This window comes from Danio rerio, chromosome 22 (genome assembly GCF_049306965.1).
Source record: "Danio rerio strain Tuebingen ecotype United States chromosome 22, GRCz12tu, whole genome shotgun sequence".
Taxonomy (NCBI): domain Eukaryota; kingdom Metazoa; phylum Chordata; class Actinopteri; order Cypriniformes; family Danionidae; genus Danio; species Danio rerio.
Window position 1 is genome coordinate 22,370,197 of NC_133197.1, and position 16,084 is coordinate 22,386,280.

Below are 16,084 nucleotides of genomic sequence, written 5' to 3' on the forward strand. Positions count from 1 at the left end.
CACGATACTTCTTTCACTTCAACAATTAAGGTTTTTTTTACGCCACATCTTTTTTGTTTGTTTTGACGTGCATTGAAAACATACCTCCGTTTTGCATCCACAGGGTGCTCGAGTCGCTCAATTGCGCAGACCTTGTGTTTAAGTGCTTCATATAGACGTTTCAGGCTCTTAAATACCTCCGTACGGCCCGTGGTTTTTAAAAGAAACCCAGACGGCGTGCGCTCATATGAATGGCGGACCGCATGGGGCGCTGAATGAAGCATTCTGCCATCTGAAGTTGCTTTGATTGAGGATTACGTTCGTAATTTTCATTGCTTTCTGAGGGAACGCCCTTGAAAACGTGAAGAATATTACAGGCACACTTTATCCGGCGGGCGTTCAGAGTCCTAGATGGCCTCATGTGAAATTTCTGTCATGATTTTTTTTTTTCTTCCCGCCCCTCCATGTTTCACTGTATTTTCAATAGGCAGCAATAACAACATAAAACTTAAGCCAGAGGACTTTATTGTTAAATCAATAAAGGGAATAATGTTGACAAGCCCTTTTCATCGGCCGCACTCGCTGCTGTTTTGAGTGAGGGGCCAAATGACATGAGAAGCAGTTTGCTCTTATTTAGAGACCTAGGATTCATTCGCATATTTCAGAAACATTAAAAAAGGGGTTTACATGCAGCAACTTTTAATAAAATTTGGTTAGCTTCTACATTTATTGTCAAATGTTTTTATTTTTATTTTGTATAAAAGTTTTTGTAAAAACATGACATTTTCAAGTTTTACAAGCTTAAAATAGCTTCATTTAATTGTTTTATCTTTAATGAAGAAACTCAATTAGCATATTTTCTACAAAATGTTTTTTAAGATTTAGTTAAATTGTACATTTAAAAACAAATAGCTTTATTTATGTGTTTTATAAATTTTTTTTATACAAAATATGAAGTTGCTATTTATTTGCATATTTCAGAATTAGTTTTTAAGTGTTTGTCCTGTAACAAATTTGTAATAATTTTTGGGAGCTTCAAGAATATAAAATAACACAAAATATAATATTTTCAGTACCATTTCCCCCAGAACATTTATTATGAATAACTTAGTGACTATTTGTGTTAATCTCTGTTTGTATTTAATTTAAGTAAATTAAAGTATAATAAGTAGTTTCATTTGCATATTTTGTACTAGGGATGCTCTGATCAGGATTTTTGCAGCCAATACCGAGTACTGATGCTTTGTCAATGTGATCGGCCAATACAGAGTACAGATTCTGAAGCTTCAAGCTTTATAATGCAATACTTAAGTGGAGATCTCGTCTTACCTAAGAGAATAAATGAAAGATGCTGCATATAATACCTTAAACACATTTCTTTTAACCATTTAGTGTGGACATAGCCAGAAGCAGATTTACAAAAAAATAATAATAATTTAACACAGATATAAAAATTGGTAAGAAAAATGACAAACGATGCAATTTGAAAACACTGCAAATGATAAAAGAAGAATTCCACATGTCTCAATCAAAAGTTTGTAGTGCATATTTGATGCAAAAGAAGTTAAAATGCACACCTATAAATCACCTACATAAATCCATTACTGTTTTACTAAAAGGACAGGCTTATAAACTACTGTCTATGGCAATGTGTATTACAAGAATTATATTATTAACTATTAATGAAAAAAATAATTTAAAAGTTTTATTTATCTAATAAATACAGCCAGCTTTTAGTAAACATGCAATACTGTCAAAACACAGAACCTTCAGTTATTATATGTAAAAGGCCTATATACATTCAAGACCATTCAAATATTTACAAATGCAATGGCTGCACTTGCAACAAAGAGACCATCACTCACTCGAGTCGAGCTAAAAGACTGTATAAACAGGTTGCTCCGCATCTGTATATATTTTAGCTGTTGTGGCACGATCATCGATTTTACCTCTTCACATGTTGTGGCTGCTGTAGGCTATGCATAATTTTGTACACACCTTTAAACTTAAAATAGCTTTATATTAGCATGTTTTGTAAAATGGTTGGTTTGCATATTTTGTTTAAAATGTTTTTGTAAAAGCTTATAGGGTATTCTGTCTTTGTTTGCTCTGTGTAACCTGAAAAACAAATAAAAAAACCTTGAACAAAAACCAAATATTTATGTATTAAATATAAAAAAGCAAGAAACAGATGCTATATTTACTAATGTTTTCGTAAAAATTCTTGATTTGCTTATTTTATAAAACATTTTTATTATTATTTTTGTTTTTTTACGATTACTTAATTAAAAGGCTTTTAACCTTATACAAATGATATTTATTTATTCAGAATGCATCTTACAAGACTTATAGTTTGAAAATCACATTTTTAATGCTATTTTTGGAGTTACAACATTGTGAATCATTTCAAATTACTTACCTCCAGGGCCATTGATGTAGAAGTTAAAATAAAGCATAATAATGTTTCATAACATTTAGTTTTTATGAGGTGGGTTGTTAGTCCAACGCTCAACCCCCAGCCTGGGGGACCAAGACACACACGTATACACTACGGACATTTTAGCTTACCCAGTTCACTTACAGAACATGTCTGTGGATAGTGGGGAAACCGGAGCACCCAGAGGAAACCCACGTGAACTTGAGGGGGAGAATATGCAAACTCCACATTGAAATGCCAACTGACCCAGCCAGGGTTTGAACCAGCGACCTTCTTGCTGTGAGGCAACACTGCTACCCACTGTGCCACTATGTCGCCTGATTCATTTAAATTTGCCATTTTTATTGAAAAAAAATGGTTAAAGAACATTACTGTAAATGGTCTTCTAATAATATATTGCTAATTTTAAACTGTAACAAGTTGTTAATGCATCTACATATAAATAATATTGTAATATTAAAGGTGACGCAGTAGCGCAGGAGGTAGTGCTGTCGCCTCACAGCAAGAAGGTTGCTGGTTTGAGCCTCGGCTGGGTCAGTTCACGTTTCTGTGTGGAGTTTGGATGTTCTTGCTGCGTTTGCGTGGGTTTCCTCCGGGTGCTCAGGTTTCCCCCACAGACATGTGGTTCAGGTGAATTAGATACAGGGTAAAATGCCTGTAGTTAATGAGTGTGTATGGATGTTTCCCAGAGATGGGTTGCAGCTGGAAGGGCATCCTCTGCGTGAAATATGTGCTGGATAAGTTGGTGGTTCTTTCTGCTGTGGCGACCCCGGATTAATAAAGGGACTAAGCCGAAAAGAATATGAATAAATGAATGTAAGATTAAAGCAACATAATCTCCCAAAAGTCATTGATTTATTCTGTCTTATTTACCAACTCCTGAACTATAAATACCAGCATGTGCTTCTCTATCAGGCTGAAAATAAATGGCTTTCGATGGGGGGAAGTAGAGGTGCTTCATTTGGCCATAAATCGCACGACCCTCCGTCATCCAATCTCGCTGCAATGTCATTCAAAAACTCAGCGCTATCCATTACCGGTATATAATAGGCCCTCCGCCATGCATTGTCCATAGCATTATACGCTCATAATTCCCCTCTATCAATAACTTTGAGGATAGAGAGTTTAAAGGGGGTTTGGGGTCACAAACTCAGGACAAGTTTTTTATGTTGTATAGTAAGATGGATCCTACAACCCATGAAATATTGTTTAAAATAAATAAATATTGTAAACTAAGTTATACATAATTATGATTTTAAAATAAATCTTTCATAATTTTTATGATGTTATTTATTGTTTGTTAACCTTTTATATTTTGGTTAGACTTTCTGCATGTTGGTTACACCCCAGTGACTCTGATTTGCCAGATTTTGTTTATTTATTTTCATTATTTAAGTAAAACCACAGCATTGTTTGTAAAAAAAAATCAATAAATAAAGAAGCTAAAAAAATAAACAATGTAAATATTTACGCCACTTGTTTCTTTTTTAAAATAATCAACAATATTTATGAATATTTGTTGTGTTTACTTTGTTGTTTTGTGTTATATTTATGTCTGGTCTGTTTAGATTTTGTTGATTTTTTGATTTGTTATATTTTTGTATGTTTGTTTTGTTGTTTTTCTGTTTTTTATTATTTTTGGTTTGTTTGTTTGTATTTTGCATTGTTTTCTTGTTTTTTGTTTTTGCTGTTATGTTTGTGCTGTTTTGCTTTTTTTGTTTGTTTTGTTTCTTTTTGTAATTTCATTTCTTTATTGTGTTTTATATTTTATATATTTTTTTCTGCATTATCCAACTAGTTACATTTGGTAATTTGTCATTTGTGTTTATGCAAAACAATAAAAAGATGACAATATTTAATGTTATGTTCTTTTAATCACTAGTAGAGCTAGTATAATAGATAGTATAGCAGAATTTAATTTATTCATTCGTTCATATTACTTCGACTTAGTCCCTTATTTATTAGGGCTCACCATAATCCCTTATTAATTAGGGATCACAACAGCAGAATGAACTGTCAACTATTTTAGCATATTTTTTTTTTATTCAGCGGATGCCCTTCCAGCTGCAACCCAGTACCTGGAAATAATAGAATAGGTATAGAATACAATCGAATATAATAGGTATAGAATAGAATAGAATAGAATAGAATAGAATAGAATAGAATAGAATAGAATAGAACAGAACAGAAAAGACCTATTTAAGGGGAAGTGAAGCACTTAGTCAAGTTTACATTAATTTGAAAATTGATTTCCACTTTAATGAAAATATATAAACAAACTCAACTAATGTAACCAAGTTGAAGAAAATGGCATGTTTTACTATAGCTTTTAGACCTAGGGCACTGCCATTTTGGAATATCGCTGTGTCTGGCGTCACAGGGTTGGTTCCGTTTCCTCAGCTAAACAGACACAGTTGAAGTAAAGGACTGAACATGGAGACTGCAGGCCTAATTTAACTCAATGCGTGAAGTTGTGGGCTCAGAGCTGGTGCAAATACAAGCAACAGATGTGTCTGATATAAATATACATATATTTATTCTACTTTTAATTTTTTTCCCTTTTAATTACCTATTATTTGATGTGCTTTGGTCCACTCTCTGTATTATGCTGCCTGACTGCCTGTCTGGGTTTCAACCATGGTTACTTTCACTTTTTACTATTACAGCCCTCACCTCTTGTTATGTTCAAACCAAACTAAGATTGGCACAGTTTTTCACATGCCAGGTTTTCACATCTGTCTTACATGTTAAGAGAGTGAGTTGATCAACTTGATAAGAGAATATGTCTTGACATAGTCCACAAAGACGTGACTTAGTAAAGCGTGAAGTCATGTTAGTTATCATTTTAATTGTTACATTAGTTTGAATGTAAATCCCCTCTTCAGGCAGCGCTACACCAGCATAGGAAAATGGACCGATCAATCAAACAAAATATATTAAATAGCCTCTATTGTGAGTTTTTGAAAATGACCTTCCATGCAGTGTGTAACACAGCTCTAAGTAAATGAAAACATCCAGCTGAGGTTTAAACCTAAAAGTGTACCGTGTTTAAAACTATTTATTCTTTAGCGAACTATTTGACTCAGAGTTTAATAAACAAATTGAGTTGGGTTCTGATCTTTTGTTTGATCACATCGACGTTGTTTGATACTAGTATACACCACCAAATATGTACTTCCAGTTCCAGTAAAATGTGCATGCACTTTCCCTCCACACACTAGCAGAGGCGCTGGGGATCACGGGACTGATCGTGACACGATGAGGATGATCACTGTCGGATGGAGATTCGGCTGCGGGGAATAAAGGGTTAAAGTTAATTTTCCCAACAATACCACAGTGTAGCCAACCCAGTGTTGTTGTTTTTTTTTTATCATTTTTTTTTAAATTATCATTTTTTTGATGATTGACACCATAACCTACGCTGCAACATGGGATTCGTCGGCCATTTGATATAAAAGGAGCAGCAGAGCTTTGACAGGGACATTCTCAGTAACTTTTACAGTTCAATTAGACCAGTTTCTTCTTCCTCCGGATAATAACATGTAATTGTCATTAAAATTGTTGCCTGGTTTTGTGTAGTTTGCAAAATATGTGTTTAATTGTGTGTTATAAGTTGTAATCACTCTGCGTGGCTTGTAATCAAGTATCCATTATAGATCAGTGCTTGTACTGTATCTCTCAGGTTTAATCTGTTATTAAACTATTCACATATCGCGTCCAAAACCATGTTAAAAACGTGACGCTTGCTTCTTCCTTTACCGATTTTAAGTGCATTTCTGAACTGGTGATCCTCTGCTGTTTGTCTTTGCTTTGGCCACCATCAGCTGTTCCTACACACACGTAGCGCGATCAATTTTCAAAATAGTTTAACTTTTGCCACTGTGTGGATTAATACTGAATGTGTGTTGTTGTTATTACTTGGGGTTAGAGTTAGAGTAGAGCAATATGTTGGTCTTTAACTGCATTAATTTATTGCATTCCTGCATTGGGCTCTCACATACTCTCTGGCTATTTCATAGCCGTGGTGGGCTTTTCTCTCTGTTTAGTGCTGAACGCAGTTGACCAATCACAACAGATTCATCAGACCAGTCACCACAGATTAACTTTGAGCTAAGTAGGGGTTTGGGAACAAATGAATCACTGAACGATTCATATGGGAGTCGCTGGGATAATTAGGTAAAAATAAATGCAAATTATAAGACAATGAAAGTGCTTTTTGAACTTGCATGCATATGAGCATGTTGTTGGTGACCCCCAAAACCAAAATATGACCTTTTTGAATGCAAAATAGGGGCTCTTAAACAAAGAAAAATAGAAAATGAATAAAAAAATGTGTATTTATTTGACACAACTTTGATTCTTGCGTTTGCAAAATAATGTAAACCTGACTGAGTGCCTCACTTCCCCTTTAATGTGAAATTAAATGCATTGGATTTCATTTAATTAGATTCTCAACTAACACCTCATGAACTTTTTAGCAGATAGTTTTGGGAAATTTTTTGTGGTCCACATGGGGGCAGCTGAGACAAACACCAAAAGCCTCTCATAGAGACGATGGTCTAATTCTCAAACAAACAAAAACAGGACAGAAATCCCTCAGTCAAGACCGGTGTCCAACTCGTCTCTCTGGCCTCCATGGTCAACCGCTCCCCAAAGCCCTCGTCAGGGAAATGTTTGTCAAGTGGAATTGTTTAATAAAGGAAACAAAGAATATGTTTTATAGAAAACAAAGAAAAATGTCTGTTAATACTCTAATGTACTGCTGATTGAGTCTCAATAAGATACAATTATAGTTTTCTCTCTATGTGTGTGGGTGTATGTATTGCTATGTGTATGAGGAAAACATAATTTTGGTTTTCTTTTGTAAATTGCTGCTAACAATTTTTCTAACTTTAACAAAAATGTTATCATTTACAGTTTTTGCTTAAAATAACTAAGGTTGCCTTAACATAAGGAGCCATATTTTTAAACATGCTTTTATTTATTTGTACACAACACCTATTATTATTATTATTATTATTATTATTAATAATACAATTGACTGTAAAAAAACAAAACTTTTTTTTTTTTTACAAAACTTTAATCTTTAAATAGCTTTATTAGCATATTTTGTAAAGTTGTTGGTGTGCAAATTTTATTCGAAAAGTTTTCCAAAAGTTTGTAAAATTTTTATAAAAAATTATATTTAATAAAAATTAAAAAAACATGAAATACATGCTACATTTGTACATTTCATAAATATGTTAAAAATTAATTTGCTTATTTTATTATAATATTTTTTTAATTATTATTGCTTTATATTTTAGAGTCTTTTACTATAAATGAATTAGAAGGCTTCTGAATATATAAAAATAGATTTATTTATTCAGAATGCAACCTAATTAACCTAGTCAAGCCTTTAAGCGTCACGTTAAGCTGTATAGAAGTGTCTTGAAAAATATCTATTCAAATATTATTTACTGTCATCATGACAAAGATAAAATAAATCAGTTATTAGAAATGAGTTATTAAAATTATTATGTTTAGAAATGTGTTGAAAAAAAAATCTTCACAGAAATTGAGGGAAAAAAAAAAACAGGGGGGCTAATAATTCCGGGGGGCTAATATTTCTGACTTCAACTGTTCATGCTTACGCACTCATATTATATTTTTCATATTATATTAGTAAATATAAGTAAACTATCTTAATATAGTTGATAAGATAAATCAAAATCAGTATCTGCCATCTATCTGAGGACTCATTTTCTAGATCCTTTAATACAGGATAAAAAACGCATAGAGGAAAAAATACCCAGGAGCAATTTAATCATATACATATCAAATGTATTTTTTTCTCCCCCTTTGGCTAATATTGCTCAAACATGAATAATTAGGAAATCACCACCGGCAAAATATTTCTACATACATTACGCTCATATATGTGCGAGATTCGGCCTACCGCATAAAGCAAAGGCAACCTGATGCTGGAATCTCTCCAAAAAAGCGTTGAAAATAATCATGGTGAATAACATGTTTCCTGTGGAGAGGAAAGGGAATTCCACGGCTCACACGAACCACCAAAAGAGCCTGTCGCGTTTGGCACCCACCCGCATTTATTTGCTTTATAATTACCCAACGGCTCCGTGCAGTAATAGTTTGTGTCATAGGAAAGCAAATCACTCGGCTTCCCTGGCAGGAGACCGAGGATCACATGACCCGCTTGGGACGACCTCACAACCCCTCTTAAAACAACACGACCCTTGCATGTTCAAGCTCTGGTGTCAGAAAGCACTCCGACACCTAAATTACTGCTCCGTTTATCATTTCAGCTGATATAGGTTTATGAGATGGGCGGTTTGCGTGGATATCTTTTAAATCTGCTTTAATCTGAGTGCCGCGGACTGTTTGGTGGGCTTTGATGTATACTTTGCAGATAATTAACAAGAACTGGGTCAGTCTGGGCGAGAGAAAAGCTTTTTTTTCTTTTAAAAAGGCTGTCAAATGTTGATGCCAATTTAGTAGTGAGCAATTCGGGTTTTTTTTTTTTTTTTTTGCATGGAAATGAAATTCAAAATAAACAGGAGATGTTTTATTCATGGCCATGCTCTTTCTAAATCATTATTTCATCTGAAAGAAGTCCTAATTGTGGGGCTTGCTTGTTGTTGACTAGGATGAAGCATTTTAATTGTTGGTTTGTGTGACAATTTCATATTTGAAGTCATCTTGCCAAATGAATGACAAACCAATCAAAAATCTATTAAGATTATTAATTAAATTTGGAATCACAATTTCATCTCAAGAAGTGAAAAATCAACATGAAATGTAAAGTAACAAATAAATAAGGCTAGAAACTCTAGATTTACATCTTAAAGTTTATAGTTAACATTTTATCTTCAAATCAACATTAATTATAGGATAATTATAATTAAATTAATAAAATTAATTGTAATTAAATGTTAATTTAAAGATAGATATTCGATTTAAATTTACATTCAAATTTATTGTCATCATGTACAAGTACAAGGCAACGAAATGCAGCTTAGGTCTAACCAAGAGTGCAATAGCAGCAATTGCATGACAGGCATAAATTATAAAGTGCAATTGTAGAAAAACTATGGGTGATATTTACAGATGGATGTACTGTGAACATTATATGCAGGTTGTATTAACAATGAACAGAGATTTACAAAATATAAAGGTTGCTATAATTAATCAGAAGTAATTTGAACAATTACAAATGTGTGTGTTTAGTGGATATGCACAAAGTGATATGAATATGTACAATTTTAATTGTGCAAATATTAAATAATGCAGTGTTTATGGGGAGTGTGAGATGTGGGGGTGTATGGGGGGAGAGATAAAGAATGTTAACTTGGAAAATCTAAATCACGAGACGTAAACTGACGTATAATTTCAAAGTTGTAAAACATCGACACATAATTGCAAGATATAAACTGTGATTTTTTTTAAAGGTATAAAATCAAAATGAATTTAGGATTTTGGGATGTAAACTGGAAATTCTAAAAAATATAAACTTGGATTTGTAAAATGTGAACTCGAAATGATATGTAAACTCTTAATTATGAGATAGATAACTCCAAAATGCAGAATGTAAACTTGAAACCGGCACTGTAAAAAAATCTTGCTGACTTAAATGAATCAAATTCACTTTTCTAGTCATCTCAACTGACATCAATCATTAATTCATTTTCTAGTCGCTTAGTCCCTTTATTAATCCGGGGTCGCCACAGTGGAATGAACCACCAACTTATCCTGCACATTTTTACGCAGCGGATGCCAGTCCAGCCGCAACCCATCTCTGGGAAACATCCACACACATTCAAACACACACACACTCATACACTACGGACAATTTAGCCTACCCAATTCACCTGTACCGCATGTCTTTGGACTGTGGGGAAAACCGGAGCACCCGGAGGAAATCCACGCGAACGCAGGGAGAACATGCAAACTCCACACAGAAACGCCAACTGAGCCGAGGATCGAACCAGCGACCTACTTGCTGTGAGGGTACAGCACTACCTACTGCGCCACTGCGTCACCTTGACATCAATCAAACTGAATAAATATTAAGTTAAACTTTGAATAACTTATACAATTTAGTAGAAACCTGGACTAATGTAGTATTAAAATAAGTTAAAGCAACATAAAAATATTTGTCTTGACTTTTTGTCGCTACATTTTTTACAGTGTGGGATTGTCAAATGTCAATTTTGTAAAGGCAAGATGGAAACATGATTGTAATGTTTTACGCAGAGGATGCTCTTCCAGCTGCAACCCAGAACTGGGAGACACCCATACACTCTCACATTCATGCACGCACTCATACACTATGGCCAATTTAGTTTATTCAATTGACTTACAGCGCATGTCTTTGGACTTTGGGGGAAACTGAAGCACCTGGAGGAAACCCACTCGAACATGGGGAGAACATGCAAACTCAGAAATGCCAACCAGCCAGGACTCAAACCAATGACCTTCTTGCTGTGATTTGACAGGGCTAACCACTGAGCCACCGTGCTGCCTTAGAAACTTGGAATTTTAAAATTTAAACTCTAAATTGCTATATTTAAAACATATAGTTGTAAAATGAAAACTTTCAATTGTAGTAAACGGATTATGGAATTGTGAATTTGGAATTTTAAGATGTGAATTTGGAATTGCAACATGTAAATTCAGAATTGTGACTTAAAAAATGAGTTGGAAAATGCAAAGTTGCTATTGAAGTATGTAAATTGTGGGAGGTAAACTCAGAATTGTGAGATTAAAAACTCAGTATTGCTAGATGTAAATTTAGAATGGGAAGAAGTAAATTAACAATTGCAGCATCCAGATATTGAAATTGGGAGATGTAAACTCAAATTTGTGAAACATAAACTTCAAAAAAGATTCAGAAATAATCAAACCTGGAGTTGTATGATGTGAACTCAGAATTGCGAGATTTAAAATTTTAAAAAATGTAAAATTTGTTTAACAAATATCTGTATACATTAAAATATAGGTTAGTTGTATTTGCTTCTATTCAGTCCTTGGCCAATCACATGCTCTCACGTTATTAGTACTCTGTAAGCATTATCTAAATACATTTGATAGATATAAAAATAAACTTAAACTAAATAGATTGTTGTGTGTTTTGCGATATGGTGTAATAAATTTGAATGTGTATTGTTTTTCTTATTACTTACAGCAGTTTTCTCAAACTCAATTCCTAGAGGGCCGTAGCTCTGCATAGTTTAGCTCCAGCCACCTCCAACTCACACCTGCTTAATAGTCTCTAGTAGTCTTGAATGCCTTGATTACTGAGCAAAATTGAGCAAAACTGTGTGCAAAAATGCGGCCCTCCAGGAATTGAGTTTGAGACCTATGATTTACAGCATATACGTAGACATTAAATTTGACTTGAAAGTCTTGGAAAGGTCATGGAATTTTAGTAATAAAAATGTGTATGAACCCTGATTGTAGTATGCAATTTTTGAAAGTGTAGGATGTAAACTTGAAAGTGGGAAATGTACATTTGGAATGGCTAGATGAAAAGGTGGGAGTTTGAATTTTAAAACTGTGAAATGTAAATGTATATAAAAAAAAAACAGTATTGCAGTAAGCATATGTTGGAATTGTAAGATGTAAACTCGGAATTGTGAAATGTAAGCTTGAAATTCCAGTAAATAATAATTCACAATTGTAAAAGGCAAATTCATAATTTTATTATGCAATTATTGAAATTGGGAGAAATAAATTTAGAACTGTGAGATATAAACTCACATAAACATTAAATTGTGAGAAAAAAATAAAACATAATAAAGTTGGTAAGAAAAGGAACAAAAATGAGAAGTGAGCAATTAAAAGTTAAATCATAAAAAGCTGAAATAAAAATACAAATTATAAAAACTCCATTTATCAATGGAAGTGTAATCCCAAATATATTTAACATAGTTAAAAAAGAAAAATATGTAAAAAAAAAAAAAGTCAGCCCTTTTGACCTTCTTGTGTGTCAGGACTGTCGTTTAGCTAACATTTCCCCTGCGACATGGCCTTTAACCATTGTTTACAAGCATATGTTGATTCGTATTAATCTGGTTCATGTCGCTTCGGTGGGTTTTGTTTTGAGTTGCGCACCCTAGGTGGGAAAAAGCACAGCACCACTGACAGCTGGACTCTGGGCTATGGAGTTGGGCTTCTTACACTGTGCAGATGTGGTCTCCTGCTTTGTTTTCCTAAGTAATTATCATCATTAAGTCAAAGCATGTGTCAATCATCTGCCTATGAGTTGGGCTCAGTTCAACTCCAAAAACCAACTTAATGCTTGAAGTGCGTCAAAATTCGCCCCAACTGGACTCATTAACACTAGAAAAAAGGCAAGTGCTTGAGATTAGTTCAACTGGCAGTCTTGGGATTTATTTTAGTGAGTTTGAGGATTTTCAGCTCTTGGTTAAGTTTATGTAGGGGTCAGTGACAAAAGGAGGGATGGAATTATGAAAAGGACAGTTCTTTTGATTTGATACATAATGAGCATGTTTGTAGGAATGCAATCTTTGTTAAAAATTTAAACCGTGAATTGTTAAAAAATACTGTTTAGTTACTTTACTTGCCATAAAAGTTGACATTACTTAAAAAAGTTAGTAAATCAATGTAACTTCGTTGACCTAATTTTTATAATTATGCACATATTTCATTTACTTTATAATTTTAAGGATTTTTTTTGCTTTTTTAAAGTCAACTAATTGCCTTTTACAGTGTAATTTTTAAACATTTATTATTGTATTTTTATATTTTTTATTATTATTGTTGTTGTTGTTTTTTGCTTTACTGTCAGAAAGGTTGTGTAGCTGTATATACACAACGCCCCCCCTGTTTATTTTGTTTAATGACTTGACTTTTCGTGTTGTCCACAGGTGGAAATGTATATTTGGCTTCACCATATAACCACATCAGCATTTACATCACACATATCACAAAACAAGTAACACAAATACATTTAATTTCACTGCAGAAATCATATTAAAAACTCAATTAACCCGATTCACACTTGAAATCTAGTATCTAAAATTCTTAGCATTTGATACACATTTTTCTTTACTTGAGCTTGCCTAAAACGTCTTTTTAATGGCAAAAGCTGGAATTTTAGATTTAAGGAATGGGAACAATCTTCAATAATAACGTGTTTTTTGTTTAATTCTCATTAGTTACATTAACTTGGTGTCTGTGGGATCTTAAAAAGTTTTAAAATGTCTTAAATCTCCAAATCAAAATATTAGGCCTTTAAAAAGTCTTAAATTTACTGAAATATTGTGTTGTAGGAATTCTTTTTTTTTAAACAAGTCTTAATTTTCCTTTGTTCATGTATTGCTACCCAATCTGGTCAACACCCTACAATCACCAACAATCCATCTCATTTTTAACTCTATTTACCATAATGGTTTAATTATTTTTCTGAAAATAACATTTGTTTAAAAGTGCTCCATGTATATACTGCTGAGGACATCGACATGAACAGATTGTTTTGCATAGATTTAGTTCATTATAGTTTTTAAAACTTTTTAAAACAATTATTATTATTTTAAAAATAATTTGAAAGAAAGTTTATGTTGGAAAATAAGTGTATGAATGCAAATAGAGCTTGCTTGTTTTTTCTAAAAATATTTAAAATATAATTATTTTATTATTAAATTACTATTGTATTATTACATAAATTAAATTACAATATTTTTTTTAATTGGGCAAATAAAAATATTTTCCATTTGGGCCATTTGAAAAAATACTTCTCATTTAGCCCTTTATGAGTCTAAAATTGCATTCATAATGTTTTAAAAAATGTCTTAAAAAGTCGAAAATTGTTCTTGGTGAAACCTGTTGAAACCCAGATTTCATTTAGTTGTCTTTGTGGTTTACCTACCTAATTTGATTTAGTTTTGCTTTTTATATTATTTTAACTTTTTTTTTTTGCTTTTTTTGGTGCTTTTTCCACATTAAGCCCCATTTAAAAATATTCTAAAATACATTTGAATTCGAAAAAGGATATAAATATATTAAACGTATAAGAGAATTATTTTCTGAGTGGTTTGTCCTTTATTTAAAAGATACATACATAGAAAAAAATAATAAATAAAAATCAAATCATGTCAGTAAATGTGTTTTCATTACCAAATCTGTTTCTTAATTGATAAAAAAGTATGACTTTATTATTATAGTTAATTTTCCAATTAATTAATATCCTAAAACTAAAGTAAAAACAGGAGGATGGTAGCATACATACACTCTAAGAATTGCAGGGTTATTTAAAGCAGAATGTACTAAAATATGGACAAACCCAAACATTGGGTTAAATTTGGTTCTATAAATTTAATTAAAAAGATAACCCAGTTGTTGGCTTAGTGCAGGTGTGCTCAACCCTGTTCCTGGAGATCTACCTTGCTGCAGATTTTCGCTCCAACCTAGATAAAACACACCTGCCTGTAATTATAAAGTGCTGTTCAGGTCCAAATAAATTAGTTCTGGTGTGTTTAATCAGGGTTGGAGCTGAACTATGTAGGAAGGTCGATCTACAGGAACAGGGTTGAGCAGCCTTGGCTTAGTTCATATGGCCCCCAAAATTGCATTGAAAAAAAAAACAGTTTTTTTTTTACTGTGTAATAGTGATATAACTTGCATTGTACAAACGATATTGTACAAACTGCATTTAATATAAATATCTTACTAAAATGATTAGACCGTATGAAGCCTATTTTACAGACAGACAAACTTTAAAAAACAACAACAACACAGAGTCCAAAAGAGACAAAGAGACTGTAAAACGAAGATGAATGAAGTGCTCATGTCGATGAACTACCATTCGTTTTCACTTAGGAGTCCCGTGAGCCGTGGTCAACCCTAAATGCATGTGACGTCCGCGTCGAGTTATTCTGGATCAGGATTGATGCGCTCTGTGTAAAGTGTCTTAACCGCATGTGGCACGACTCGGGCACATGCCATTAACCCCAAACCCACTCACATCTGAAGAACAAAACAAGACGAGTCCCAGACACTGCCGCTACTCAAGATGTGCTTTTATTGAGAAAAACCTGCTACTAAATCAAATCTCCAGTGCTGGGTTACATTGCTACATCTGTTGTGTGCTTTTTTATTTTTAAATGCAGTGATAATTAACTTTGAATTTGCAGTAAATTGAATTCATGATTGCACATGTGTGATTTTGAAAACATTTTTAAACCGATTTTTAAAATATTTTAAAGGAGATTCAAATTTTAATTATGAGTGTCATCAAGCTTTTCTTACTTTGAATTAAAAAGGTCAATACGTAATATACGATAATTATGAAGCTATAATATAATTTACTGTTTGTAATTTTTTTTACATGACATTAAATGGTTTATTATTTATTTATTATTTTTTTATTTATTAAAGGGCAAAATTCTGCTATTTAAATGACTTACCCTCATGTCATTTATATTCTGAGACCTTCGTTGATCTTCAGAACATAAATTTAAATATTTTAGATGAAATCCTGGAGCTCTCTTATACTCCATAAACAGAAACACGGTCTAGAAAAGGAACCAAAAACGTTGTCAAAACATTCCATGTGACTTCACTGGTTCAAATGTAATCATACAAAGCTCCAACATTTAACCCTTTAAATGTGTTAGTGGTTTTAAGATTCAATGATCTTGAATG

At 32.9% G+C, this 16,084-nt stretch overlaps 1 protein-coding gene across 8 annotated transcripts in view; it reads left to right on the forward strand.

Moving 5' to 3' along the window:
* The window catches only part of LOC101884238 (adhesion G protein-coupled receptor D2), a 139,031-nt gene that overhangs the window by 37,020 nt on the left and 85,927 nt on the right, over positions 1-16,084 (forward strand). The window contains exon 21 of one of the 8 annotated variants that reach the window (XM_073937821.1): positions 5,638-6,004. The exons of 6 other annotated variants lie outside the window; for them this stretch is intronic. In XM_073937821.1, coding sequence (XP_073793922.1) covers positions 5,638-5,664 — 27 coding nt within the window. In that variant the 3' untranslated portion in view covers positions 5,665-6,004. Of the gene's footprint in view, positions 1-5,637; positions 6,005-16,084 lie in introns of those variants that run through there. One more of the 8 variants, XM_073937822.1, reaches the window with a different exon arrangement.